General features: G+C 40.8%; 1 protein-coding gene across 1 annotated transcript; it reads right to left on the reverse strand.

Moving 5' to 3' along the window:
• Positions 1-11,878: 11,878 nt before the first annotated feature.
• On the reverse strand, positions 11,879-23,927 carry IFIT5 (interferon induced protein with tetratricopeptide repeats 5). The gene is made up of 2 exons (XM_060102350.1): positions 23,804-23,927; positions 11,879-16,160 (listed from the first exon to the last, which is right to left on the reverse strand). Exons 1-2 carry the CDS (start codon positions 23,806-23,808, stop codon positions 14,717-14,719), a joined length of 1,449 nt encoding a protein of 482 aa, XP_059958333.1. The 5' UTR covers positions 23,809-23,927; the 3' UTR covers positions 11,879-14,716.
• Positions 23,928-25,056: the final 1,129 nt, after the last annotated feature.

Consider the following 25,056-nt stretch of genomic DNA (forward strand, 5'->3'; position numbering starts at 1 on the left):
TCAATGGCCTTGAGCCTGAATCTTCAGGGCTGAAAGAGGTGGGACCACTGTACTGTACATGTTTCTGAAGGATTTTATTTTGGCAGAAGTATTGCCTTCCAAGGAAATTTATCGTTTTATTAATATGTTTGTAATGGAAAAATAGCAAATAACAAAGCAAGCTGGACTGGCTCAGAGTTTCCCCATTTGGGATTTGTACTCACAATTGAACTCGCATCTTTTGGGCAATGAGCATCACACTATGGAGAATGTTAGGACATAGCTGATATAATTTGCTGTAAATAGAGGTAATTTCAAGGCACGACCAAAGCAGATGACACTGGGCGCAGCTTTGTTTCAAATTCTCTGCCCCTCCATCTTCCCTCCTCAGTTAGAAGGTAAACAGAAACATTAACATGTAGGTTTCTTTATGCTGTTCAGAGAAGGGGGTCCTGTATTAATCATTGCCTTTTGAAGAATCTAAAGTACTCTTCAACAACCTGTTTCCAATGCTAATGAGAAACTCCACTAGGAAGAAGGTTTGGCATCCTCACCTTCTACCACCACTGAAAGCTCTTTTCCTAAGACGAGGCACTTAACCTCCAACCAGACACTCACCTCTGTTGCTATCACATATAATACTTACTCTAAATTGAGTAGAACACACCAAGACCCATGGGCGATTTCTAAATCTTACCAGAAATTTTAACACTAATGCTTCCCTTTTTCTTTCCTTTAGAAATAAAGCATTTATTTAAACTGTAGTCAATTCCTGTTAGGAAAGGAAAAATGTTGGCAGCATTCCAACTGGGCAGGAATTGAATTCTTGAATCAGCAGGTCTCTGGTGAAAGTTTTCTTTTCAGATCAGATATTTAGGTTCATTACCCAAAACAGGACTTGGGAGTTTTGCCTGAAAAATATTATTCTAGAGATACTCTGAAGCTGAGATTCCTTTCTCCCTGAGTTAATTTTTGTTCCAATGTCCACTGCTCTTCATCTCTTTATAGATAATCATTAGTGGACCTTTTCAGCGGAATGAGAAGACTTCAAGGGTTAACCTCAGCATCATAGCCCTCCCACACATTGTAGCTTTGGTCAGGGGAGAGGGAGGACAAGGTTAAGAAGGCTAGTGGTGTGTTGTTTTGCAGTTTATAATCACATACCTTAACTCATTCGATTATAGTTTGCTCACTCCCAAGTACCCTACTTTCCTGTGGTGTGGGATAAAGTCTTCAGATTGAAGAGGGAGGGCATGGGGAGAGAAGAGAAAGGCCATATCCCCCAGCCTGTCTCCGACCATTTTAAGTCCTCTGAATTATAATCCTGAATCCCAAATCATGTTGCACCTGTAACACAGGGGCAAGTTATACAATTGAAAGGGGATTTTAATTATTCAAAAATTTAAAATCTGAACCTCAGGGAACTATTTTGACCCTGAAGGCCATTCAATCCACTGTCCCCCAAGAGATCTCACAAATGCCTTGCCAGGGGTGCTGAGAGAAAAAACACAGCCATGAGGAAGATCCAGGGTTGACTAAGCACATTCAGCAAGAGTCTTTGCCTATAACTGGATTATAAATATATATATAAAATTATATATTAATACATTGCTTTCCGAATGAAATGCTGACTTGATTTGACGTCAGAAAACTAGTATCTCATAGGTGTTTTCCAAAGAGAAAACAGGAATGTTTCCTGTTATATTTATACTTAGTTTGAGAATTTAGTTGTGAAACCACTTCCTTTGTCGTTTGCAATTTTAAAACAATATTTGGAAAATATCTGTAAACAGTCAAAGTTAAAATGAAGTTTTATGTGTTTGGAATAGCACTTTACACTAAATGTCATTTCTTGAATCTTCAAGCCTAAAGATTTTTTGAAATATAAAGAGTTATAAATATTCTTATACATATTTTTTCCTAGTGATGATCACAGTAAAATTTTGTTTATCTGGTTCTGTGATGTAAGTTCTCTAAAATATTATAAGTACTCATGAAAAATGAGCATAGAGATCAGAGCTTTTAAAAATTTGTATAAAATATTTGTGATATTCTGCCTTTATACATGCATACATTTGTATTTTACTTTTCTTTTTGGAGTGGCATTTTTAGGAAACCAGTAAGGAAAATGTAGATCTTAGAGGTTACCATTGTCATCGACACAAAATTTTACTGTTATGTTCCATTTGTCTATACTGTTTATTTCAAAATGGAGCAATTCATGGGAATGATGTGTTTGTTTTGTTGAATCAAGAACAAAATTGTGGTGGGATGATTTTACATCTTAAATATTTCTTTATATCACTGCAAGTTCTACTTTGAAATTGACTGAGTAGAGAAGCAAACAAAATGTCTAACTTCTGTAGATACACTGTACCATTTGGCCTTTTGTTCAGATTGTGATTTCACTAATAGATTGGATATTTATGATAATATTTTATTTCAAAAGCATAATAAAATGAGTTTATAGTCATGTTTGGAAAAACATTTTTCCCCTGCACAAAGGGTTTGGATTGTATTGTGAGTGGCTCTGTCTGGATTATGTCAAGATGTAACTGGCATATAAAGATGTGGTAAGCAATCAAATAATTTACAAAAAGCAAAACTATTTATTGAGAACTTCCAATGTGTTAGCTACCGTGTTAAGCATTTCCTATGCATTGTCTTATTTAATCCCCATAATAGTCTATATTATCACCGTTTAATAGACATGGAAACTGAGGCATTAGGTCCCACGTCTTCTGACTCTGTAGTCACTGCACTCTAGTGCCTGTAGTGAATTCCTGTAAAACTAGGAAGCCATCTGATGCTGGAGTCTGCCTCCCTCCCTTTGCACCTGCTCAGATCTTCTCATGTGGGTTCAAGAAACCATTTGGAAATAAGCCCTTCCTTGGGCAGATGAAATCCTTTGGGTTATGCTCCAGTCTTCCAATCAGGATAGATGGGAGGATCCTGGATTGGAAATTTCCAAGAATCTTTCCAAGAGTCTGGTTCTATCAAGACCACTACTTCCAGGCTAAGTGGCTTAATTTGCTGTCTGTTGATCCAGGCTCCTCTTTGGGAGTATTTGTTGGGGCAGGGGGGCGGAATGTGGAGAAGGTTGGGCAGCACGCTTTGTCCCACCTTCCGCATTACCAAAGTCACGCTTTCTCAGTCAAGAGGTGAGTTCTTTCTGAAGTGCCTATACCATTGCCCAGTGATGATGAAGATGGTAATATCTATTTGGCACTCACCTTCCTGGTCCCAATAGGTCTAATTTGGAAATTGTTTATTGAAATGAAATAGTGTGAATTCAAGGTAGATATCTGAGTTTTTCTTCTCATACTTCAAAGTTTGTCTTTTTTTTTTTAAACTCCGCTGAACAATACATTTTTATACATGTTGCCAGAGAAGCTACCAGTAAGAGATGACTGGGCTTTTGTCCCATTAGCACAGAGAAATATTTGGTGGGAGGAGTGGGAAAAATATTAAATAATGATAAAAAGATTGATGTTTAAAACATTTTATTATGAAACTTTCCAAACATATACAAAACCAGAAAGAAAAGTACAATGAACTTGATGTACCCTTCCCCCAGCATTTATCTACCCCTTTCCCTACACCCCTGATGAAGTCATTTGAAATATGTTGACAGAACATGTCTTCCATCAGTTGTCAAGGAATAACTAAACTTGGCAAGAACATGCTAGTGGAGGGTATGGGTGGTCAGTATCACCTATTAAAGAGCCACATCATTACCTACAAAGCTGATGGGGACCCCTTGCTTGCCGCAGTCTTCCTTTGGGTGTCTGAACTGCAGGCTAAAACTCTTCCTCCTTCTTTTCCAGCCCCGATGTGGTCTATCTACCTGAAGCTTAAGGAGGTGTCAAATAAGTGAAAAGTGCTTCTGAATTCTGGGAGAGAGTGATCACTATTACTTTTATTATTACTCGTAATTATTTAAGTGTCAGAGCCCTCTTTGAGGAGTGCAGGACCTAGGATTGGTCTAAAATCAAATACAAAGCACTTTTTTTTTTTTTTTTTTTTTTTTTTTTGCGGTAACCGGGCCTCTCACTGTTGTGGCCTCTCCCGTTGCGGAGCACAGGCTCCGGACGCACCGGCTCAGCGGCCATGGCTCACGGGCCCAGCTGCTCCGCGGCACGTGGGATCTTCCCAGACCGGGGCACTTAACACTGAGTCCAGTGCCTAATCCATAGTCACTCAATAAACACTTGGTGAATGAATGAGTGAAAACAAGTGAGCAAATGAAAAAAAGAACGAAGGAAGAAACTGCTAAAGAGCATTATAATGCAGCAAGGGTAGGGCTGACTGAAGGTCAGGTTTGCTTGAAGTCGCTCTTGCACCCAGAATGCATAGGAAATGTTAGATGTTCCCAATTCAGTGGGCTTAAATAGGACACCTGGTAAGAAGTGTCACGTAAATAGCAGGAGCTCCAGAGCACTGAGTATCATGGGGTAGGTTTGGGAAAGGGAATAAAGGTGGCAAAGAGAAGAGTTGGTAGAAATATATTAATTAAAATTTTAGGGCTTCCCTGGTGGCGCAGTGGTTGAGAGTCCTCCTGCCGATGCGGGGGACGCGTGTTCATGCCCCGGTCCGGGAGTATCCCGCATGCCGTGGAGCGGCTGGGCCCGTGAGCCATGGCCGCTGAGCCTGCGCGTCTGGAGCCTGTGCTCCGCAGCGGGAGAGGCCACAACAGTGAGAGGCCCGCTTACCGCAAAAACAAACAAACAAACAAAAACTTTAGATTGAGGCCTGAATGTAAAAATGATACAACTGTGTTGAACCCAGACAGACGTAATTAAATAGCTCTGTTGTGCTCAAATTGAGTGGGAGGCCTAGGCAAGAGGCACCGCCCATGCAAGGGAGCCCTGGAATATTGGGAAGAGGTGGAGCACAGGAGCCTCATCGTGAAAAGATGGGGTTTCAGTTACAGGGACCACACAAGCTGCTTTTACTTTACATGAAAACCCTGCTCCAGGGTTTGGCCAGGAGCAGAAGCCCCTGACTGGAGTCTTGCCTGGTCCTATGGCTGGCCTCTAACTCACAGGGCATGACTGAAAATCAGACGGCATACTGGCAAACTTTTTTAAGAGTTGATGAGAGGAGTTAATCAACCACAATTATTTATTAAGCACCTCCTTGGAATCTGGCACCGTGTTATATATGGTGGGGAATTCAAAATACACGTACCACCCCTTCCATGATCTCAGGTGTACTTCCTAATTGGTAAATTAAAACTAACTCAGGTGAGAATAATCCCAAGAGGTTTTTAAACGCTGACTGAGGCTAAGGGCATTGCGTGCTCTGGGCGTTAGGAGAGGAAGAATTCATGATGGGCCAGAGAAATTTGAGATGATTCCGAGGAACTCAGGTATGGAATTGAGTGGGTTGGAAACAGCCTCTACTCTTTTCAGGGGAAGAAGCTGGGGAGTAAGGGAAAGGATGTGGGGACGCCGCTTTATGTGGCTACCTGAAGTTCTAGTCGATTCCTAAGGCCAGTGCAAAATCAAACACAAGCTGACACTAGTAAATGTTCTGGTGAGGGGATCCACAAAGGTGTCTGGGACTTTTGGGACTGCTGGGATTTGGGGCTGCATTTGGCTTCTCTAAATTAAAAACGGATTTTTCAGGGCCTGGGGTTATACTTTAACAATTACCTCTCAACTCTTAAAAAGGAATCATTTGTAAGTTTTTTCTTCTTAAATAGTCCAGAGATTCAAGAAAGTTTTTTGTTTTGGTTTGTTTGGTTTGGTTTTTCAAATAACTACATGTTATGCAGCACTGCCATCTGCTGGAATTAGTGAGACCACTTCCCAAAAGTTGGTGATGGGGCTTCCCTGGTGGCGCAGTGGTTGGGAGCCGCCTGCTGATGCGGGGGACGCGGGTTCGTGCCCCGGTCCGGGAGGATCCCGCATGCCGCGGAGCGGCTGGGCCCGTGAGCCATGGCCGCTGGGCCTGCGCATCCGGAGCCTGTGCTCCGCAGCGGGAGAGGCCACGGCAGTGAGAGGCCCGCATACCACAAAAAAAAAAAAAAAAAAAGAAGTTGGTAATGCCCCCAATTACAGTTAATTGGACAAGGCCAGCCTTAGAACAAAGTTTGTTGTTTCCTTCTCTTCCCTCCCCTAGTCCCTACTCACTACACATCCCACATTTATCCTCTTCCTCTTGCAAGTACAAATATAGGGATAAAGATGCTGTGTTGTATTTTTCAGGATATATTTTGATTGCCTAGGTCACTTCTCTATGTAGAATATCAAAGTTAATATGAGTGATAATTTTAATTGACTTAACTAGGGCTTAATTGACTTAACTAGGGCTAACCATAGGTAAAATTTAACTTGAAAAGAAAATATTTTGAGCCCTCTGTGGTCTTCTTTGGGAATTCAGATTGCCATCCTGGGTCCCAGGATCCTTGGTCCCCTACTATTGTGTTAATTGATTTGATATGAGTTGATAAAGGATTAAGTTAAAGGGTAAGATGAAATCTCAAACACATACCAGAAGTCAAATTTTGAGAAATGTTGAAACCAAATGATATAGAGGAGTGTATTCTGTATAATTTGGAAACAAAGTGTCATGCTTGTTATACTGTATACCAATTATGACAGATTTAGTGATTAAATTTACTTTTAAATGGGTAGTTCCCATGAAATTGTGAAGGGATGCTATTTATTTATAGCAACAATTGCCTTCAAAGAGAGTGTATCATGTTAAAATGAAAGACTCTTGTTGAACTAAGCAACTTAATGAATTTGGTTATGCATAAGTGGGTCTGTGGCTGTATATGAGGATAAGAGAAAACTGAATTACTCTGTTTCAGGAAAACAGTGGAATTGGTTTTTTTTCAGGAGAAGAGTAGAGATAGGGAAGGAGATAAGGCCCAGAATCATGGCAAGAGGCAGGAATATCAAGAAATGGTTGAGAGTGTTTCCTTCTTTCTTTCTCTTTTCCCCTCAATCCGTCTCTCTCTTTTCTTTCTTTCTCCCCATCTTCTCACCCTCCTTCCTTCTATGCTTTCTCCTGCTCCCTTCCTTTAAAAAGTGATTATATAATATTAAATTATTAAGTGTGGATTCTCTTCTCCTAAACTTTATCAATAAAGGGTTTTTATATACAAATGCTGTAAATGGCTTTCATTTTTGGTGTTTGTTTGGTTTTTCTGTTTGTTGTTTGTTTTGGTGAGATTGAGGCGTAAGGTTACTGGAGTTAAGGTGGTATGGAAAAGGGAAAGCATGTGAAGAGGTGAAGTGCCTCTTAAACTAAATTAGTATTCAGTGGAATTAGGGGCTCAGAGCTACTTTCCAAAGTCCATGGCTTGGAGGCTCAAGGCAAACTCAGGGGATATTAAGGGGCAGGTGATCCCAGCCTACTTCTTGTCATTTCATGAATTACAGCACCCTCCTTCCTTGCCTTCTTGTGTTGTTCTCCACACTGGGTAAAGTTCTGATTCTGGTTGGTATGTGCATGGGAGATGTATCCTTCTTCCCAAGAGCAAAGGACACGGAATATTCTGGCTTCTAATTGTTTACTGGTTTTTCAACCTTCCAAAGTAAGTTTGCTTCCTTTTTCGAGGAATTTATTCCAAATCTCTGATTTCTAACATCCAACTCTTAAGCCCCTCCCTTAGACTGAGTCCCTGATTTCTCAGGCCATTCTCTCCCGGGGTTTCAGAGCAGCTTTTAATCCCTTTCACAATTCCTTCCAGGGAGATCTGGGACTCTATGTGAAAGTGTTGGGTGACCTATGATTGTAGAATGTCTGTGCTTTGTGTGATTCTCTGTAGCATTCTCCTACAGTTCCTGTAAAGATTGGTCCTATCTTCCCATATCCTTCATTCCAAATTTTAAAACTATTTAGAAAATATTGATTAGTGGTTAAATGCTAGATTCTAGAACCAGATACCCAGGGTTTGAATCTTTTTCTACCTCTTATTAGCTATGTGACCTTGGGCTTACTTAATCTCTCTCCATTTCAGTGTACTCATATGCAAAAGGAAATAACAAAAATGCTTATCTATAGAGATTTTGTGAGGATTTTATAAGTTTAATGCATGTAATGCACTTAAAACAGCACCTAGTACATATTATATTCTATGTAGCTATGAGTTAGCTATGGCTATTCACGTGACACTATAGTCTATATATGTGGCTGAACTAGCATTCCCTCCTTCCTGGGGCTTTGCTCCAATCTGGTGGTGAGTTAGGGACATGTTTAGAGGAAGTTGACCTATAGGCTCACTTTTGAACTCTTGGGTATTCATCTCTTTCTTTCTTCCTCACCCCATTTTACCCTTTGATATTGGAATGGAAGAAGTTTCAACAGGAATGGCTTTTCCTGAAGGATAGGAAAGGCCAGTGTGTTCAGTGTCTTTGCTGTTCAATCCAAGTGACATCAATCCATGTTTGTCCTTCAGAGTTTATCCACGAGACATCTGTGTGCTCCCATGAGATTTGGCTTTCCCAAAGCTTACACATCTCACCTTCATTATTTTGTTGTTTTCTCTTCCTAGAGCCCATCATGAAAGGAGATATTGAGAATTCTAGTTCATCACTTATAGAGGACCCCTAGGTTCTGAGCAGATAGGAGAATATATACATGGCATTTCTGTGCATGTTTCTAGTAATTATATGTTTTTTAATTCACTTAAAGTGAAGTACAACAAAACGCTTAATGAACAAATTTATCTTAGTAAATAAGACACTGCCAGAGAAGGTGGGAGTTTTGTTTGGGGTGGGATAGGTACGTGTGGCTTGATACAGGAAAAGAGGAAGCTAAGGCAAAAAAGAAACCACATCTCAGTGATCCAGAGAACTTCGGCTAAGAAAAGAATTGCAGAGGAATGGGAGGCTGTGGTCCTGGGAGAGAAGTGGGAGAGAGGAGTGGAGAGGTAAGATCCTCCCCAAACCTCTGATTCTACATTATTCTTGCTTATTCCTTGTTAGTTCCCCTAACCTTTTTATTCGGAGAGCTTCCACGTAACAGGGTAAAAGTTGTATCTAAACTTGGGCTGTTGTTAACTTTAACCTAACATATATAGTTTCCCTTAGGATTTCTACTTACAAATGGAATGCATAGGATGTAGAGCAGACAAGGCCATCACCCCAAAGTTATTACAGTTGTTTCCTTACCTAGATGATCCTCAGAATCCCTTTGGGTGCTTTACAAATATATAGGCCCCACCCCTGGAGGTTCTAGTTTAGTAGGTCTTTCATGGGACCTGGAAATTTGATATTTTAAACACTTCAGTGGTTCTGATTTAGGGTTAGGTTTATGAACCACTGATACAATGGAAGAGAGTGGACTGTAAATGAGGTCGGATCTGGTTTTAAATCCTAGTGCTACCACTTAGTAACTAAGTAGCTTGTGTGATTCTGATAATGTTACTTAACTAACTTCTGAGCGTTGCTCTATTTATTTGCAGTGTTGAAATAGTTAAATAAGGTATAATATTAAAGTACCTTATAATTAATACAAAGCAGTTATTTTTATATGGGCCTTTACCATTACAGATATATATATATACACACACACACACGGATATAGCTGTACATATATATGTACAAGCTGACCACATGGGTAATCTGGCTGTCCTTTGGTGTCTAGGTCATCCCATACTCACTTTTTGTGTGTGTGTGTGTGTGGTAGGCAGGCCTTTCACCGCTGTGGCCTCTCCCGTTGCGGAGCACAGGCTCCGGACACGCAGGCTCAGTGGCCATGGCCCATGGGCCCAGCAGCTCTGCAGCACGTGGGATCCTCCCGGACCGGGGCACAAACCCGTGTCCCCTGCATCAGCAGGCGGACTCTCAACCACTGCGCCACCAGGGAAGCCCTCATACTCACTTTTATCATCTACCTTTGTCACTTTGAATTTGGACAAGTCCAGTTCAAGGCCTGTATACCTCACAGCAGCTGTGAATCAGCTGGTGATGGCTTCTTCAGTGTCTGCTCAGCTTTATTGGATATAAGTCATTATTTCAGTCAACACAGCCATCTTTGGTACTTCAGATACATTCACAGCCATAATTCTACCAATTTTTTAAATTTTATTTGTTTGTTTGTTTATAGCTGTGTTGGGTCTTCGTTGCTGCGCACGGGCTTTCTCTAGTTGCAGTGAGCAGGGGCTACTCTTCGTTGCAGTGTGCGGGCTTCTCATTGCGGTGGCTTCTCTTGTTGCAGAGCACGGGCTCTAGGCGCGCAGGCTTCAGTAGTTGTGGCACACAGGCTTCAGTAGTTTTGGCTTGTGGGCTCTAGGGTGCAGGCTCAGTAGTTGTGGTGCACGGGCTTAGTTGCTCTGCAACATGTGGGATCTTCCTGGACCAGGGCTTAAACCTGTGTCCCCTGCATTGGCAGGTGGGCTCTTAACCACTGCGCCACCAGGGAAGCCCATAATTCTACCTATATTTTGAAGTTGTCTGAATTACAGTTGGTAGCAGTTGCTACAATGTGAGTATAACTTCTTCCCTTGCTCCACCTACCCATGATGCTGAGAACAGATGTGTAGGAATAAAGAGGAATAAGAGAACCAGACTGAAATCTCAACAGAAAAAGTTTACTGGGGGCTTCAGTAATGACTAGAGCTAGAATGACTACCTCCTTTTTGAAATACTTCACTTGCTATAGAGACGTGTATGGAATGGGGAAGAAGACACAATTTGAATCTACATGACTTTGGTATTTTTGGCTGCCAGTATCCAATCCCGATTTTCTCGATAATTCCATCCCTGCACCTTGCAGTCCATGCTTCTAAGGAAGTTAACTTTCTCCTCATTCCTGTCTTTCTGTGCCAGCTGTCTCAGGCCTAACTAATGAACATGGTCTCTTCCTCTCTGGCCATGATGACTTATTTGAAAATGGTTCCATAACCTACGACGGTCCTATCACACTGCAAACCTGGACTTAGATGGTTCAGGGAAGAGATGTGCTCTTTTCCACTGCATAGAGACAAGAGTGCATGTGGCAGCCATCTTAGGATCACAAAGGTAGTTTTCTCAGAATGGAGCCGAATTTGATAAATCAGTGCTGAGAAGTAGAGACAGTGATTGTGTCTTGGTCACAGTGCTTTGAAAAGATTAAGCCTTGTTTGAAAACACGATTTACTTTTGTTTCTTACTGGTTTAAAGATAGATTATGCCAGGTTTTCTATTTTCTGTCATTTACAATGGATAGCACCTTATATACAAATATTTATATAATTTCTTTAAGAGATATGAGTCATCTGAATTGAAGTGCTGAATGCTACCAAGTAACATAAAACACTTTCAAAAGCTAAATGGTCAGGTATAGGATATGAAAGACATGCCTTAAAACAGCATGTGTGGAAAAACGTACACATAAGTAGATAGGAAGTGGATATTATTCTTTTGGCTACATTAATATACATATAGTTCATAGAAAAGATAAGGGATCATTCTACCAGAGTCCTAAAACCTCACTTTAGGTATGAAGTTAAACCCTGTGCACAAATCATTGCCAAAGGATAAAGACAATTTGGAGAGAATTCAAAATAACCATGATGGGGAGGAGACTGCAATATGTCTTATGGGGGTGGGTGAAAGGAAATGGAATGTTTAAGTTTCAGGGGACATAGGGCAATTGTCTTCAATTACTTTAAGATATGTGTAGTAGACATTTGGTTTTTGGCTACTCAGTGTCACTTGACTTCACGTAACAGCCATATGTATTTGGTGATTCATTTATTCCTTCAAATTTATCTGAAATTAGTGCTGCCCCTGGACTATTAAATTACATCAGTCATTATATTTTTATTTTTGTTTAGATCAGTTTAGCTGAGTTTTTTGATTTGCAATTAAGAGTTTTAATACAAAATGTCATCTCTAAAAAGCATTAGATCTTTGAAGTCCCTAAGGATAGACCAAAATGTGTAAACTACACACTAGAAGTCTTCAGTTAAATGGCAGAAACAAATTTTATTTTTTTAATAAATTTATTTTTGGCTGCATTGGGTCTTCGTCGCTGCACGTGGGCTTTCTCTGGTTGTGGCGAGCGGGGGCTACTCTTCACTGTGGTACGCGGGCTTCTCATTGCAGTGGCTTCTCTTGTTGCAGAGCACAGGCTCTAGGCGTGCGGGCTTCAGTAGTTGTGGCTCGCAGGCTCTGGAGTACAGGCTCAGTAGTCGTGGTGCACGGGCTTAGTTGCTCCGCGGCATGTGGGATCTTCCTGGAGCAGGGATCTAACCCGTGTCCCCTGCATTGGCAGGTGGATTCTTAACCACTGCACCACTAGGGAAGTCCCAAATTTCTAAGAATAAGGACTATCTGAAGACAAAATTATCGTTTAGGAAGATAATTCAACCTTCAAATTTTGATGGTTAATTAATAAAGGTGAATTTTGAGGTCTTTTTTAAACTGAAGAGTCTATGAAAGTATCTCTAAATAGTTATAAAGTTTAGGAAGGCAAGCACAATACTGACAAAATTTAAAGTTATTATAAATATTTAGTTCAACTTATACAGTTGTATTATTCATATGCTGATTTTATACTTTCTTAGTATGTTATGCTTCTTATATATTTCAATATTTTAATATCTAGTGGATCTTAAAATCACTTAATAGACCTTAAAGTCTGTTTAAATAGAGAGGCTTGTATAGTTGTATCTTTGTTTTGATATCACAACTGTAATTTTATTATGTATGAAGTCTCTACTTGGGAACATAACCTTAATCGTAACATTATTCCCAATGGGAAAAAATGACTTGCCGCAAAATAAGCTATTTGCTGCAAAACAGGACAAATGCTTCTACTGATAGGTTAGGACTTCGGTCCTGAATTACTGAAATACTTAAAGATCATTCCCTTGCCTGTTCTTAATTCTTGAATAAACAAGTGAAATCAGCGAAATAAATAAAACCAGCAGGGAGATAAGTAAAACATTTAAAAAATTTAATTCATGAGATACACTGCAGTATTTATGTATGCTTGAATATGCTGAGAAACAAATATCTGGAGGGATACCTATCAAATTATTAACAGTTTACCTTGGGCATGTGGAATTGGGGTAGGGTGAAGGAAGTGCTCTTTTAAATTCATATACTTCTGTATTGTTTGAAATTTTACAATGAGAATTCATTACTTCTATAATAATCAAAACTATAATAGAAATTTAAAAAATAAAAATAGTAACAAAAAGTAAAAAACACACAGTAGTTTTAGGAGGTATGGAGAATATATACAGTATATATTACAGTAGTTTTAAGAGCTACATTGAAGGTACGGAGGATTAAATCATATGGCATATTTTTCCACTAACACTGTGGTGGTAAATATAATTGTGTAGTCTATAATCAAGGAAACAACATTAAAGAAGCCACTTTTAGCAACATTCCGATTTAAAAAGTCCTCTGGGATAAAAGCCCATAAGCAGTGACCCTTCAAAGTGGATATTAAAACTGAAAATAGGGCTTAACTATTCCTAGAGGATCTACAGGAAAACATGTCAATCTGAAAACTTCAGACAAAAGGAAAAGCTTCATAGAAGTAACTTTGGAATACTAAAACAGTTAACCAAAGGCCAGAAATTGTGTGGATGAGAATTCCAACCAGTCCAAACCCAAAACTAAATCACTGAAATCTTGGTAATCTAGGGATGTAGGTTAGGGGCATCTACTTTACCCATTTGTTTATCATTTCTCCCAATTTCTCAATTGGTCCGCTTTTTTTTTTTTTTTTTTTTTTTTTTTGCGGTATGCGGGCCTCTCACTGTTGTGGCCTCTCCCGTTGCGGAGCACAGGCTCCGGACGCGCAGGCCCAGCGGCCATGGCTCACGGGCCCAGCCGCTCCGCGGCATATGGGATCCTCCCAGACCGGGGCACGAACCCGTATCCCCTGCATCGGCAGGCGGACTCTTAACCACTGCACCACCAGGGAGGCCCAATTGGTCCGCTTTTTATCTCAATGATTTTAACCTAAAAATACTGCAATTTTAATTGGAAGGAATAAAATTAATTCCATCTAGATTAACTTTAGGTTTATTCTTCTAGTTAAAAGAACTAGAAAAATTTGAAACTAACGACTTTCCATTATTCATTTTTTTCCTCATCACTATTTCTAGCTACTTAATGAATATTTTGGGAGGTAATACTTTGGATTTCTCATGGGTCCCTGAAGTTCTGTATATGGGGAAATCTTTTTTTCTCATGTTCTAGTGTTTTCTCCTTTGATTGAAGTCATCAGGGATGACAAACTTCTATTATAAACTTTTTTCTTCCAACAAAGAGGATTCTTTAGGTAACTATCATGTTGATGGTTAAATATCCTCAAAGTTAGAACATCTGTAACTAGAAGTTTCCATCTTTTGCAAGCTACATAGTTAAGTGCTTAACTAATATAATTTTGCACTCCTAAAAGATTGTTCCTGACTTAGGTGTCAAAGGTTTGTGTAGGATTATACTCGCAGCATAAGGAAGTAATATGGAAAACTTCACAAAATCTAATCAGAAATTATTATAAATAGCAGAGATAAAGGACATAAAGTCATAATGACCATACTTTATAAAGTTACAACAGCCGGAATTTTGCTGTTTCTCAATGGATTACTGTATTTTAATTTAAAAAAAAGGATTCATCATAACTAAGTATATAAAGTATTTAGCATGATGCCAGGTACAAAATAACAGTAAAACTTAGCTCTATAATGAAAAATGGATTAAAACAATAAACAAAAATATAAGAAACCAAAATGGAGAAAAAAAGCTTAGAACTAATTTCCTGGAGTATGTATTTAAATGGAAAGTCGAAGCTCACAGAGAGCAGTAAGAAATTCTGCATTTTCTGGATCTATCTTTTGGGCCCTTTCATAGTACTCAGCAGCTTGCCTCTTTTCTCCCTCCAGCTTGTAAACAAACCCTAGAGCACTTAAACTCTGCACATCTGAAGCATTGTGACCAAGTCTCTTGGCAGCCAATTTCTTTATAGCACTTGTCAGTTTAGTACGCAGAGATGACCTGTCTTTGACCTTTAAGGCTTCTAAATAATGGTGGATGGCAGTATTTTCTGATTTACAGTGAAATTCCTGAAAGCGGCCATAGTGGTAGTGTATCTGATGTTTGTGATCATCAGTTATGTTCTCCAGACGAAGAGCTTTCTGAAAAATGTCTTCAGCATTGCTATACTGGCTTCCCTCAGCATACATGTTGGCCAGGTCCGTGTAGGCAAATGCAAACATAGAATCTCGCTCCACAGCTTCTCTGAAATGAAATATAGCTGATGTAATCAGCTCATCAACTTTCAGTTTATCCTTTCCTTTAGGTCTGTTGCGAGTGGCCTTCTTGATTTGGATCATTTGTGCCCTATAGCAAAGTCCCATTTGGTGATGCAGGAAAGAAGAGGTTGGTGTCGCCTCTAAGGCCTTTTTCAAAAGTTCAAGAGCTTTGTCCCAGGAATTTTTTCTCCTATAGAATTTGGCTGCATAACGAAGAACGTAAGGTTGGGATGATATTTGGTCCAGGATTTCTTCAATATACTTTTCCCCTTCAGCTTCTGCATGTACATCTTGAAGCTTCAGCGCCAGAAAAACCTTAATGTATGAATTATCTGGGTTCAGGGTAACAGCTTTCCGCAGGGGGCCCAGAGAAAAGCTCTTTATAGACCCTTCTCTGTCAGAATCATCCAGCCGATATACTGTGATGGCATAGCCAATGTTAAATTCTGGATTGTCGGGTTCTGCTTCCAGAGCCTTCTCAAAAGCTGCTTTAGCCTTTTGGTGATACTTTCCTCCAAATTTCAAGAGTGCCCACCCTTTCTCACAGTCAATCTCTGGACGCTCCAACTTGTAGTTAGAAGGACTGGACAATTTCTTGCAGACGTTCCCTACCTTGTCTATATACTTCTGAGCTTCTTTAAGCTGGTCCATGTGATAATAAACCCAGGCATAGTTTCCCCAAGTGACCAGACTTCGTACTTCTTCTTTGTCCGAGTGTTCTCGCTGTATTATTTCTTCTGCTTGTTTCAAGCACTCTAGAGCATCTTTATTTTGGCCCTTTAGGTGTTTCACATAGGCCAACAGGTTATAAAGAGTGAGTCTGGATTTTGTGGTAAGAAATTCAAGCTGTTGCCCAATTGTATCTTCTACATCAAACAGATCAATGTCTTCCTTAAGTAAATTCCATGTGAAGTGACATTCTAACTCCAACAGAATGGCCTTCAATGAGTCCTTAGGAATTTCACTGTCAAAGATAAAATCCTTTTTAATTTTTGAAGAAATAAAGGAAATAAATTTTAAAATCTTAAACAGGTTAAGCAAAGAACTATATTTTATCTATTTGATCTTACAGTTAAAGCACTAGGTTTCTATAACTCTATACAGAGGAAACTAGTATAGTTATATCCTAGAAATATTTCATTAAATTCACATTATTTATTGCAAAACCAATTCTGGAGAGATGACAGCATTTTCTATGTTATAGGGTATCTATTTCCTTTTGGCAGTCACTAACCCACAAGGACCACCTATTTTTAGAGAGGGGAATTTAAAATATCGTATTTACTAGTTCTGAAAATTAAGAATAATAGATATATACACAGTTAATAAACAACATAAAAATTTCTTTTCTGTATTATGAGTAGTGAAGGGAGAGGGGAGAAGCTGAGAAATAAGAAAAAGAAGTACACTGAAGGAGACAGAAGCCACATGAATATATAATTTTTGCAGAGAAATAAAGAAACAAACAAAGGAAACCCCACAGAGAAAAAAAAGACACAGAGTCAGACAGGAACAGGAACAGGAATACCAAGAGACGGGAAGAAGTATAAGTTTGAGATATAACAAAGACTTAGAGAAAATGGGGAAAAAGCAAAAGGAGGGTTAGTAGGTTTTGATGTTATGTGCTATATCCTTCTGACCTTTAGGATTGTGGGCAAAAATAAAGGCTACCACCTATTATTAACTTAACAGTACCCTTAATGCTCACTTCACAAATATTTGTTGAACTCCCTTTGTGTGAAGCACAGTGTTATCTCTGCAGGGCCTAGTTTCATCTCTGAAATTAGGAAGCTGAAGGGGAAAGGAAGGGACAGGAAGTATTTATTCATTACCGAAAGGCTTTTCTGTGCAAGATCTTCTGAATAACCCTGGGGATGTAACTGTGAATAAGACACAGCCCTGCTTATACAGAGCTTATAAGTACACAGTCGATTACAACTCAGCATTCCAATAAAGTTCCATGGAAGTGACTCAGGAAGGGCACATAGTCCAGTGCTGTGGACATCTGGGGCCTTCATTTGGTGGAACACCTCCCCCTACTCTCAGTCCATGTGATCTGAGACAGGCTGTCTACACTTTCCTCCAGTCTGTAGGAAAGCACACATATTCCAGCCATTCCTTGGACCCAGTGATATATTCAGAGATAATCCAATTAAAATATAATTTTGCTGAAATGGGGCTTTGCTGGAACTCTCTTCCAAAAATTTTAAGCTTGTAGAATATAAGCTGGAGTTGCTGGTGGCCATCTTTCCAAACTCTTGGGGACAGCCTGCCTGAGAAAGAATCAAACATAGAGGAAAGCAAGGCTTAGACAGGAATAAAGACAGATTGCTTGTGGTGCTGACTAAATACCTGGATCACCCTATCCATCCCTGGACTTCTACTGTTTTAAGGAAATATCTCTCTTTTTGCTTAAGCCAGTTTGAACTGGGTTTCTCCTGTCTGCAACTGACAAAATCCTGATTAATATACCTAGTTTTGTTTGTTTTGCTGATGGTCATGGTGAGGCAGTCAGGAAAGACTTTCTAAATCTACAATTGGCCACAATTAAGGGTTGAAAGAAATTTACAGAAAAAAAAAAGCTACTTAAGGCTTCTCTCTAATTTTCGGATGAATAATGAACAGTGTGTGTGTATTTCCCTTTATGCTGTGTACAGGACTCTCCTCCTTATATGTATGTATGCATATTTGTATAAATGTTTATGGGAACTATAGTATTTCTATCAAGAAACATTTATTGGGGACTTCCCTGGTGGTCCAGTGGTTAATAATCCGCCTTTCAATGCAGGGGATGCGGGTTCGATCCCTGGTTGGGGAACTAAGATCTCACATGCCACGGGGCAACGAAGCCCGCACGCTGCAACTACTGAGCCCGCACACCCTGGGGTCCATGCACCACAACTAGAGAGAAACCCGCATGCCACAATAAAGAGCCCACGTGCCACAACGAAAGATCCTGCATGCCACAACGAAGATCCCGTGTGCCGCAACTAAGACCCAATGCAGCCAAATAAATGAAAAAAAGAAGGAAACATTTATTGATCACCTCATGTCATACATGCCAGGCAATATGCTGGTTGTAGTGAATATAGTAATGAGCAAGACAGAAAAAGGCCTTTTCTGCATGGTAATTCTATTATAGGAGCGGAGGGAACAAAAGGGGTTGACAGAAAGTAAACATGTAAACAAATCAATGGACAACATAATTCCAGATAGTAATAAGTGTTAAGAAAAAAAAATCAGAGTAATGGGATTATGTGGTGGTGGTGGTGGTGGTGGTGTACTTTAGTTATGATTGTCAAGGAATTCTTTTTGTTGGGGCTGACCTGTGCATTGCAGGATATTTAGTAGCATCCCTGGCCTTGACCCAGTAGATGTAACTAGCATTCCTCCAGTGGTGACAACCAAAACTGTCTCCAGACATCACCAAATGTCCCCTGGGTGGGGGGGCAAAAATCACCCTGGTTGAGAAGCACTGGCTTAGACCATTCTGTCCTAAGATCTTTTATGACTTCCTCCTTTTCATTGTTGAGATCTTACTTCAACTCAATTGCCCCTTTCTAATCTTAATAATCAGTAGGGGAGCAGATAAACCAAGAAATCTGGTGTCATGAAAGCCTAAGGAAGAAAATGTTGATTTCGAAAAAAGAGAGATAAATGTTTAATGTGCACAATGATCCTAAGAGGTTGAGAAAATGAGGACAGAGATCACTGTTTTGGGAGGAGTAAAGTTGTGGGGGAACTTGATGTTTTAACAGAACGGTAGGGATGGAAATATTACTGGAGTGGGTTGAGGGGATAATGAGAAGAGGAGAAGAAGTGGATATGGGGAATATAGGTCACTCCTTCAAGGAATTTTACTATGAAGGGAGTAGAGAAACAGAGGCAAATCTGAGGAAATTGTCAAAAATTTTTTCAATCATATTTTTAATGACTTAATGATATGTCAAAGGGAAATGACCCACTATTAAGGGAGAAAATGATGCTTGTGGGAGAGATGGGGATAATTGTGAGAAGGATGGAATATGAAGCAGACTGAAACTATACATTGTTAATACTACTCAAATCTTTATCTCCAGCCCCAAACTCCTAACCATGGTTACTATGCCCTTTACCATCTGGCCCATGTCTACTTCTCTAACATCATTTTGTACCACTTTCCTCATGCTCACTGCACTCCAGTCATACAAGCCTTTACAAAATTTTATTGTTTATTATTTCTTATGCCAAGTATGCACCTACGTCAGGGCATTTGTACCTGCTTTTTATTCCCTCACTCTGTGAATTCTTCCTAAGAGAGTACTAGGGTTTACTTATTCTCATAATTCTGGTCTTGGCTCAAATCTCAGCTCTTCAAAGAAGGCTACCCCTGACCACTTTAGCTGAAGCTGCATCTCCACCTTGCCTGCCATCCTAAAGTCTAGTCTGTCACATTTTCCTATTCTTCACAGCACCTTTATCAATATTTTCTGGGAGTTGGGAAGGAAGAGAAGAGTGCTTTGAATCAAATATGAGATTGAGGTTTTAAAATGAATTGGGCTGAGTCTTTAGGAACTGGAAAGAGGCTGTCCTAATAGCCAAAAGTGGCAGAAGAGTCAGAGAACTGGACTAATTATACAATTAGTAGTAGTGATTAGAAAAATAAAACCACTTCATATTTATAATCTATCATATATTTCATGAAATGTTTTCTAATTTTATAAATACTAAATTTAAACATTAATAGCTAACTTAGTATTATATTTAGTAGACATTTACGTTCACTTAGAAATACTAATTTTAATTTTATAATTTTTTCATATTTATTCTCTTTCTCATGTGGTCTGTATATACATATAAACACATATATACAGGTCCCACATTTTAGTGATTACAGGTTCTAGACCAGAGCTTTCTAACAGAACTTCCTGCCACAATGGGAATGTTCTTATCTGTGCTGAACAATGTGATAGACACTAGCCACATGTGACCACTGATCACTTGAAATGTGGCTAGGATGACCAATGAACTGCTTTTTATATTTTATTTACTTTTAATTAATTTGAATAGTCATGTATGACTAGTGGTTACTGCGTGGGATAGGACAGTTGAAGACACTGGGCCTATAAACCTTAATGTATAAAAAAGCCGCAAGCCCAAGAGGCTAGACCTCTACTCTAACTTGAAATTTTCCCTATTTTATTCACAGTGAGGGCTAAATTAAATGGCAAACAAGGATATATTTGAGAAAACAACTTTATGCATAAGACCTAGGTTCACTACAGATTCAGCTCAATAGTATAAATGGTACACTTATACAATATATTTCTAGAATCAGATGAGAGGTCAAAAAAAACACCCCCCAAAACCATTCACTTGCCACATTGCACATATCAGGCAGTGTGCCAAGCACTTTACACAAATTACATTAAATTTTTATAACAATGTCTTATTATTTTCACAATTTTATGGATGAGGACTGGGAAACAGAGTTTAAATTACATGTCCGAGGTTACACAGCTATAAAGTGTCCAAGCACAGATTCAAACCTAGTTCTGCCTGACTTAAACAAAAGGTTATGCCTTTTAACCATAATGCTATATTACCTCTTTCACATAAAAATTGGAGTTTTTTAAAGAATATTTTGCTTTAAAATATAGGATATGTCTAATGTATGTAAAATTCACTTTGCCTGGGAAGCACTTAAAAGAAAACAAGAGATTTTAGAGCAGCTTAAAGAGCAGGTAAGAGGTCGTGTAACTGCTCATTGGAAAAGACATGTCAGACAGTTAAAGGTCTCAGGATAAGAAAACAATGGTTTCAAATACGAGCCCTCAATCTAAAGTCATAGCATTCTGCATTGTTGGAGTTGTTTTGAGATGGAGCTGCTTCTCACTAGGACACGCTGTGGAGGGGCAGAGAGGGTGATTAATGATTCTTTCAAATAACAAAAGAGCTGGTGGAAATGTATTAAAAGTGATCTGAAGGAAGGACAAAAATCTTAGTTATCCAAGATATAATTATCATCATTATTAATGTAAGGGAATTAAAACACCTTTTTTTCCATAATCCAAAGATGTATATGCTGATGATCTTCCAAGGTATTTCTTCTATTTCTGATCTCTCCCCTGAATTCCAGACTTATCTAACTTTTAGTTTACATCTTCAATTAGAAGTTCAGTTGGCATCTCAAGTAAATATAGAAATTCTAGAAATCTGGGTTCCTTGAGCCTGCTCCTCCCTTGCTTTTCCCCACCTTGTTTGGTACCTCTTAGTCCCACAGGCCAAATAACCTAGGAGTCATCTTTGATTCCTATTCTTCTTTCAACCTCTCATCCAATCCAAGAGGAAGTCCTGTTAATTCTATCACCCAAATACATCTCAAATCCATCCACTTTTTTCCATTTCCACTGCTAGTCTAGGAAAATAGGAAAGACTATTACCTTTCCTTTGACCTGTGGCAAAAATCTGGTCTCTGTTTCCACTCTTGGTCCCCATACAGTATTAGTAAACTTTTGAAAATGTAAATCAGATTACGTCAGTCTCCTGGTTTAAAATCTCCCAATAGCTTCCCAACACCCTTAGATTTTAATCTAGCCTTTGCCATGTCTTACAAGTCCCTAAAGGAGCTGGACTTGTCTACCTACCCAAACTCGTCTTCTCCTACTCTCCTCCTCATGATCTGTGTTTTAGACATACTGACCTTCTTCCTATCTTGAACATATAAGTTCAAGGACTTTTACACCTGTTGTTTTTACTCTACTTAAAAAGCTCTGCTCCTACATCTTTGTATGACTAGCTCCTTCCTTTCACTCAGCTCAACTATTCCTTACCCAAGAGGCCGCCTGTGGTAGAGCTATCTAAAATAACCCCCTCCATTCTAGGTCACTCTCTTAGCCCTATTTTATTTTCCTTATAGCTCTTATCACTTTCTGAGTTATGTTGATTATTTACTCATTTATTCTTGGTTCTCTATTTCTCCCATTTAAATGAGAATAAGGACCTTACTCCAGTTTTATGTTTTTCACCTCTGTGTCCCCCGCATCTGTGCCTTCAGGCATATAAGAGAAACTCAATAATAAATATTTGTTGAGTGAATGCAGTTATATACTGGTAGCTTCTGGCATTTCCAGCCCAGAGGCATGAGCCTAGCATTAAAGAAAAAAAGCACCTGAATTTCAGATGAGGGAATCCTGCTAGCTCTTCCCAGCTTGCTAACGGCTCCAAACTTTCTGCCACTTCAGTCTTCCCTATCCAACATGGGCTTACCAGCCCTCTGCCCAACCACAGAGTAAATGAACATCTGCCTCTGCACAAGGACGATGAGGTCGGAGGGCTGCCCCAGGCATTATGATGTGGCTGTGAGATCTCCAAGGGACATTCAGTTAGCCATGTAAGTGCTTTGCCCACACTCTATGGAATTTATGCACAACTGGACACTATGACAAGTTTTACTTTTTCAACTATGTCTACTTAATTTTTAAACTTTGTCTCTGGGAAGCTGGCAGAGAGAGGCTATTGTGTCTGAAGAGGCAACATCTATCTTCAGGTAATTTTGTGTGTGTGTGGGGGGGTGTTTTTTGTTTTTGCTTTTTGCCAGGAAGGAGTAGTCTTCCATTTTTCTTGGGAGACAGTTAGTGCCCAATGGGGTCCACCCCTCTTCCACACCAACCGGCATCCACATACAGTGCACCCGCCGTTCCTTCCCTGTTTCTTCAGGCCCCTTCCTGATACTTCCCACCTCCCTCCCTTCTTACAAATGGTAGAAGTGAGGCATTTATTAAATATTTTTATAGTCAACATTTGCAAATATTTTGTGCCAGGCATCAGTCAACAACCCCTTCTACAGTCCTAAGAGATGGATGCTATCAATTTTTATAGACAAGAAACAGACCCACCGAACTGAAGAAACTTTGCTTTGGGTCACCCAACTCATAGGTGGTCAAAGTCAGGATTTAGAACAAAGGGCTCTACGGGCTTCAGGGGCCCAAGTTCTTAATCTCCCACTCCTCAGCTTCCCAAGGGAGACCATTAACTACCCACGTGCAGGGCAGGGGACCGGATTACATGGGTCAGCCAAGGACCACCCACCACACGCCAGTCAAGGAGACGAGAAAGCAAGCCTCATAAAACGGTGGATGGGGTGGAACGAGAACAATCTGTCCACGGTACAAAGGAGGGGGAGGTCAGACCCAGGAATCAGAAGGCAAAATGGCAGGGGCGGACGCGTGTGACGCCGGGGGCTGCGGCCTGCGGGCACCAGCCACGCAGAAGACGCCCGCACCGGCCCGGGGCCGGCGACGACCAGAGCCGCAGGGAGGTGACAGGCCCGCGGGACGCGTCGCCCGGCACCCCCAGCCCCGCCGCCCCCGGCCCGACAGTCCCGACCGCGGACGCCCGGGGCTCGAAAGAAGGGTCCGCTCGGCCACCCTCCCCCGCAGGCCCGCCTTCAGCCGTCCCGGACCCGGACGGGGCTCCCGGGGAGCGTCCCCAACGCAGATGCCCGGCGGCCGGGCTCGGCCCTTTCAAAGGCCGCAGCGCTGCGTTGGAAATGGAATACGCGAGAAACGCGGGTGTGCCACAAAGGCCCCACGGAGTTGGGGAGAAGAAGCGGACAGAAGCCCTCACCTCATGGTGGCTGGGCTCTGCGGCCGTCTTGGGAGGCGCCGGTCCTCTCCGCTTCTCTCCTCAGCGATCGGCTGCTGCGCGGACTGAGCGGCCGCCTGCGTGTGCGCGCGCGCGCGAGCGGGATGACCGCAGCGCTAGTCCGCACGCGCGCGGGCGGCCGCTTTGTTCAAGGCAGGACCAGAGCGGGAAGAGGAAACTAGAAAGTGAAACTGATCCCCGACTAGGCGGAGTCCAGCCCCGGAAAACAGAAACTTGTGGAAGAGCTAGTTGAGTGGCCCCCGGAGCCGGCTGAGGCGTGGCAGTGAGAGGTTTGCGCAGCGCGGGGTCGTTCGGGGTGGAATTTACAGCTGGGCCTCGAGACTTCGGTATTGGCTCTCACCTGCCTCGCTGAGTCCACTTGCTTCAAGATTAGCTTTCTTGGGCGTGGTTGGTTGTTGTTGTTGTTTTAACTAAAATGACAGGAGATTGCTCAGCGTTGTTTTGGTTGGGTGGAGGCGATGCGCTTTACAGCTTTCTGCGTCCTAGGCTGGAACTCAAGTCTTGATTCAGCCAACACAGGTGCAGTGCCCTGCACTTGTGCCATGATTTCCATTGGGTAAATCTAGAGAAATTCGGGGGCCAAAATGTGTATACATTCAACATTTTGGTAGCTGTTGCCGAATAGCTTTGCAAAGAGGTTTATACACCCCCCACCCACAATTGTGTGAAAGTTCCCTTGCCTTCCATGCCCTTGCCAACCGAGCTTCCTATAATAAGGTCCCAATAAAGTCGAGGTGGTATTAGGAATCTAAGCGGAAAATAGCGAATGCCAATACACTAAAAATTTTGTCCCCTTCGAATTCAATCATTCATTCCTTCAACCAGTTTTATTAAATAACTGCTAAAAGCCAGACATTGCTGAAGGCCCTGTCAATATAGCTGGGAATAAAAGAGACAAGGGGCAAGCCCTACCCCGTTCACCGTCTTCTGCATTTTGTTCCTGGTTGTGCACAGAGAGTGGAGATAATTCTCAAACTTTGAGAAAACGTGTTCCTCATCGAAACGTTTAAAAGGCACCAGCTTATCACTTTTATACCATCCTAGTCACTTTGCTTTGAAATGAATGGACAGTGATGTACAGTTTTTGCTATGTGGTGACCGGTTTTAAAAGTGCTGACTTTTTCATTCAGTTTTGCTGGAAAAGGGGGCCTGTAGATAAAGTCAGTTCTTGCTTCCCCAGAATCACGTTAAACATGGCTAACAGTGTAGGTACA

The sequence above is a fragment of the Mesoplodon densirostris genome, chromosome 1 (assembly GCF_025265405.1).
Source record: "Mesoplodon densirostris isolate mMesDen1 chromosome 1, mMesDen1 primary haplotype, whole genome shotgun sequence".
Lineage (NCBI taxonomy): Eukaryota > Metazoa > Chordata > Mammalia > Artiodactyla > Ziphiidae > Mesoplodon > Mesoplodon densirostris.